The sequence below is a fragment of the Coregonus clupeaformis genome, chromosome 11 (genome assembly GCF_020615455.1).
Source record: "Coregonus clupeaformis isolate EN_2021a chromosome 11, ASM2061545v1, whole genome shotgun sequence".
Classification (NCBI taxonomy): Eukaryota; Metazoa; Chordata; class Actinopteri; order Salmoniformes; family Salmonidae; genus Coregonus; species Coregonus clupeaformis.
In genome coordinates this window covers 26,660,108-26,665,951 of record NC_059202.1, presented here as the reverse complement: position 1 = coordinate 26,665,951, position 5,844 = coordinate 26,660,108, and the positions used below count along the sequence as shown (strand labels likewise).

Sequence of the window (5,844 nt, the reverse complement as noted above, 5' to 3'; positions counted from 1 at the left end):
ATGTAATGTGAACGTTAACCAGAAGTATTTATCTTTAAACCGACCTATCTAATCATTCGTCGTAGGTCTAGATAAGAAACAACCTTCAACAGGTAGCGGGGCCATCAACCGGAGGGTCGCTGGTTCGTATCCCAGGTAATGGGATAATCTGGTGGGGCACTGGTAACTGAAGGGATCTATACAGAACAAAAATATAAACGCAACATGTAAAGTGTTGGTCCCATGTTTCATGAGCTGAAATAAAAGTTCCCAGAAATGTTCCATACACACAAAAAGCTTATTTCTCTCAAATTTTGAGGACAAATTTGTTGACATACCTGTTAGTGAGCATTTATCCTGCGGACAATAAAAGGCCACTGTAAAATGTGCCGTTTTGTCACACAACACAATACCACAGATGTCTCAAGTTTTGAGGGAGTGTGCAATTGGCATGCTGACTGCAGGAGTGTCCACCAGAGCTGTTGCCAGCCCAGGACCACGCCAGCCCAGGACCTCCCCATCTGGTGCTGAGGAGTATTTCTGTCTGTAATAAAGCCCTTTTGTGGGGGTTTTATTTGCAGATGGGGGTTGGGTGGGGTACAGTGGTGTCAGTTCAGCTAAACCTAGGGTATGGCAAAGTGGGGTGTGTAGAAATACACCCACCAGTTGAAGCTCATTTACTGTACTTCTACACAATTTAAAAAAAACTCTAAAATATCAGTTGGAGAACAGCAAAAACAAACAAAAGTCACCTTGTCCAAGAGAGATTTACATGGTCATCAAAATGTCACACCACGGTAAGCCTACACGAAACACAGCCCTAATTTTAAGTGTTTCTAAAATCCCCTATGGGAAAAATTAATGCTGGAAAAACTATTGGAACCATTTCCCTGTTTGACAGCTAGGTTTTATGGGTATTATGACACCTCCACTGTGGGGCGCTATAGGAACCCAGGTTATAGTCAACATCTTGGGAATGGGTGCATCTCAATTATTTTCTTGATTCCTCCTATCCTCTCTCCTCATCTCCTTGTTAAAATGCATTGGAGGAGGTCTCAGATTCCTCTCAGAACTTCTACAAGAAAACAATTTGAAAAGAAGGTGATATTTAGATTCACCCCTCATTTACTAACATCATTTGTTTTCTGATTGGCTCAAGGCTGAAAGGAATCACTGCAGACAAATCCTACATGTTGATTTGGGGAGGTTGGTCACTGCTCTACAAGCCAGTATGGTGGTCCCCCAAACACACCATGGGGACCGCAGGAAATGGTTAGTCTCCCGAGTGGCGCAGTGGTCTAAGGCACTGCATCACAGTGCTAGCTGTGCCACTAGAGATCCTGGTTCGAATCCAGGCTCTGTCGTAGCTGGCCGAGACCGGGAGACCCATGGGGCGGCGCACAATTGGCCCAGCGTTGTCCAGGGTAGGGGAGGGAATGGCCGGCAGGGATGTAGCTCAGTTGGTAGAGCATGGCGTTTGCAAAGCCAGGGTTGTGGGTTCGTTTCCCACGGGGGGCCAGTATGAAAAAAATAATGTATGCACTAACTGTAAGTCGCTCTGGATAAGAGCGTCTGCTAAATGACTAAAATGTAAATGGTTTGCCACTGACTGTTTTTTGACCTTTAACCCCTACAACTGCTCCAGCCACACCTGTGTGGTTACTGATTGGATACACTTTGTTAAGGGATGTGTTTGACTGAGAGCATTAATTTAGCTCATTCTGTGTCTTTGAGATCGACTACTGTAGTTTGCGACTCCAGACTAACTGATCTACAAATCACCTTGCATCCTAAATCATTGATTGCATTCCCTATCCACCTACAGTAGGTGTTTCCCCCCCTTACATAGTAAACTCACCTCTTCCACCACCAATGTGTAGCACCCACTTGGGTGATGCACAGAAACCATTTGTTTGGCCAGAACACTCACCACACATCAGCTATCATGGTGCAGAGGTGAGGAGTGATATATGCCAATTGGGAATCAGGGGGATGATTAGGTGGCCATGATTGAAAGGGGCCAGGTTGGAAATGTGGCTCATTATCATTTGAGGATCAATCAGTTTACTGACGGCAGAAGTCGATCTCAAACTCGAGCACAGCCTGAATGGGGGCCTTTGTGTTCAATATTTGGAATAAATTAAAAAGCATTAATGCAAATAAACAATCCTTAATCAATTAAATAATTATTCCACATGCCAAAATGGGGAAATCCTCCTTTAAAGAAGCCCAGGGGCATGCTTTTTTAAAAACACAAACATCATGCAAATGATGACCCACACTATGGTCTGCACAGTGACTTGACAAATCACCACATTTTTACTGCGCTATAGGCTCAAGAGGCACTTATTTTTTTCATTCCATTCCGATTAGAGTGCATTTCAACACACCCCTCATCCCGCATACCTAACAGTCTCCTGAAACAAAACACCCCTACCCCTCCCCCTTCTAACGGTTCCATTCTATAGCATTAAGCCAGTGCCAAGACACAGCACAAAAGCATCATGTGACCTGGCTGAAAACAGTCAAAGCATTACATCAGCCCAGGAAGTCAGCCATCAAAATAAAATATATGTACTCTAAAGGGGACACAGGCATTACACCAGAAAACAACTGTGTGGATTAGTGTTGTTGTTCTAGCTAAAAGACTCAACTAACATTTAGGAGAGATTGCAGTGAGGGGAAATCTAAACTTATTTCTGGTGTTAAAAGAATGATAACTGGAAACATTTAGGACTATTGTAAAATAGCCTATATTAATTGATAGCATTTATTTTTCTAAAATGTAATTATACAATAAACGCATTCTTATTGTGAAATGTACATTAGTAGCCTACAGTATAATAAGCTATAGCCTATCTTGGATGTTAGATTTTATTATATGCACTTATTTTTTTTAGATAGCAATTCCCACCAGGGGTTTAAACATGTGTTTACGTCTTTAAATCACTCTCCCACTTGTGTATTCAAATTTGATTTCTCTCTTTAGCGCACGCCCATTGGTCCATATGAATTTGGCGGGGCGGAATTAGTAGCGATTGTAAAAACGACATGTGTTTTCATTGGCTGACGTGGTTATTACGTTAGGGTATAAAGGAGTGTTAAACTAGAACCAATCCCATTCCTCTCAATGTTCAGCTGGTGACTAGGGCGAAGGGTGTAAGAAGTTAACGCAACCCTTAATTTCTTAGACCATGCACTGATTTGCTTCTGCACATGGAAACGATGAAGCACATCTTGCGTTTATTAAATGTCTGTTTCTAAAACAAACAAGCAGTTACGTCACTGTTGAGAATTAAGTGCCATTTGGAAGCGAATAGCCCACAGTCAGTCGCTACATTATAGGTCAAGCAACTCCACCGTGGATTTGAGGATTAGGCTACTTTTAACCATTTGTGTTTCCACGAGGACTGAAACACAAGAGACGGGGTGCTTTTGCTTATCAACCTCAGTTTTTAATCATGGAGTATAAAGTTGAGGCGCATCGGATTATGAGTATTTCACTGGGGAAGATTTACAACTCCAGAGTTCAACGTGGTGGTATAAAACTACACAAAAATCTACTGGTCTCCCTCGTTCTACGGAGTGCCCGGCAAGTATACCTTCGTGACTACTACGGCGGGATATGCCTGAGCGCTCAGCAAGCAAGAGAGTGGTGTGAGGGAGAGTACATGGACTCAGAACAAGACAAATTGGTCCCCGGTTCGACAGAGAGCCTGCCTGAATCAGACGGGCAAAGCGAAGTGGCGGTGGACAAGGGAGAGCCCATCAATGTGGTCGAATCCCCCGCGTCACTGGACGTTGAGTCTCAAGCGAGTGGCGAGCAAGAACACGCCGAAAATGTAATTTTGGATTCAGGATGCAGCGACCTGAAAACAACGGAAGAGAGCCCGGAGGCTAGTGCTACATGTGAGGTCTCCAACGTTGTTACTACTATCTCATCCAACTGTATTAGTGATCCCTCTCCGAGTAATCCAAAAGAGGCCACAGAGACGCCGACCGACTGCCAGACGGACGACAGTGAATCAGTGGAGGAAAATTCGCACAAGCCCAAAGTGCCCCGGGCGTACACTAACAGGAAACGGAGTGCCGACGACTCTGAACTCAAAGACCCCCTGCCGAAAAGAACGAAAGTCATATCCCCACTTCTAATTTCTAAAAACGACGAAAATAAAGGGGAAACCGAAGAAATGGACACTAGCAACGTATCGAGTTTGATAACAATATTCGGTTCCAGTTTTTCTGGACTCTTGAGTAGTGAAGACGGAGCGCAGCCCGATTCCGAGGTAGAGGACAGTGACTCAGGGCAAATCTGTTGTGATCAAATGCTCAAAAACCTCAACCCTTGGAGTACTGCAATTGTCGCTTTTTGAACTTTGAAACTGTGGTTTTGACGCTTGGGGATATGAATAAAGCTGGAACATAAAGCAAAGTTCCATCAAAACTATCCTCACATACACGTGGTGGACTGAGCACCTTGTAAAATTGGAATTCCCCAAACATCATAATGAAAGTAGGCCTACTGTAGTAGTTATTTACATGGAACATCTCTTGAAAGAATGTGCGAGAGGTACATTCGGAAGTGATAGTCAATACTTTGAAACGTGCTTCTACACAAGTCGTCTACATTGTACCAAAAGCTTTAAGTATAAATTGGTGAAATATAATTTTTTAACGAGGGTAACGTTAATATGGGACTGAATGTGACTCAATGCTAACGCTATCTGTTGATATGAATTTGCTGGTCACTACAGTGTCTTTGTTTTATAAAGACTTGTACATTTGTAATATTGTGACTGTAAATACTGTTTTCCCATGTCCTACTCAATCTATGTATTTTGGTATCTGCCATGGATTATGATAATTGCGTGATGCTCACGTATTAAAACATTGTCTAACAATTCACTTTTCTGTGCTCTTTTTTTCATGGGGGTTGGTTTGCACATAATGCAGCGAGTGTTGCGACACGGATAGTGTAATGTGTGACCTAGTAGGGGTGGGTTGGCCAAAAAAATTTAGCGTTACATTTTACACACGCTCTTCTCCAGAGCGACTTACAGTTAGTGAATGCATAAATTTTTCATACTGGCCCCCCGTGGGAATCGAACCCACAACCCAACGCCATGCTCTACCAACTGAGCTACACGGGGATCAAATCAAATTGTGAGCTGAAAGGGGGATGTAGGACACCATTTGAGCAGTAGCCAACTTCACAATATTGCATTTACAGTACTTATGATACATTATCATATGCAGGTGTATTGTGTGAACCTTCAAGTAATAAAAACAATTTCCAGTCATTTTACCTTGCATTGCCATTAAATATATTTTATTTCTCAAAGGGAATGCAACATGTAGCCCCTGGTTAAATAAACCCAACATCAGTCAATTTAAGCTTACAGCTTTTAGAAGCTCTTGCTCCATTGTGCCCATTCTCACAGCAATTCTAGTGGTGTTGCTAGAGACAAGTGAATGTTTTGACCTTGATAGAGCAGCTGTTGCTTAGCATCATAATAATAATATGCCATTTAGCAGACGCTTTTATCCAAAGCGACTTACAGTCATGCGTGCATACATTAGGGCGGCAGGTAGCTTAGTGGTTAAGAGCGTTGTGCCAGTAACCGAAAGGTCGCTGGTTCTAATCCCCGAGCCGACTAGGTGAAAAATCTGTCGATGTGCCCTTGAGCAAGGCACTTAACCCTAATTGCTCCTGTAAGTCACTCTGGATAAGAGCATCTGCTAAATGACAAAAATGTAAAAAAAAAAAAGTTATACATTTTTTTTGTGTATGGGTGGTCCCGGGGATCGAACCCACTACCTTGGCGTTACAAGCGCCGTGCTCTACCAGCTGAGCTACAGAGGACC

The 5,844-nt window shown here is 43.0% G+C and overlaps 1 protein-coding gene across 1 annotated transcript; it reads left to right on the top strand.

Moving 5' to 3' along the window:
* Positions 1–3,111: 3,111 nt before the first annotated feature.
* LOC121577235 (immediate early response gene 5 protein-like) lies at positions 3,112–4,884 on the top strand. Its single transcript, XM_041890996.2, has one exon. The coding sequence runs from the start codon at positions 3,441–3,443 to the stop codon at positions 4,350–4,352; it is 912 nt and encodes a 303-aa protein (XP_041746930.1). The 5' UTR covers positions 3,112–3,440; the 3' UTR covers positions 4,353–4,884.
* Positions 4,885–5,844: the final 960 nt, after the last annotated feature.

What these genes read in the sequence shown, in the direction of transcription:
- LOC121577235 (XM_041890996.2), top strand. Translation starts at nt 3,441, where the DNA reads ATGGAGTATAAAGTTGAGGCGCATCGGATTATGAGTATTTCACTGGGG.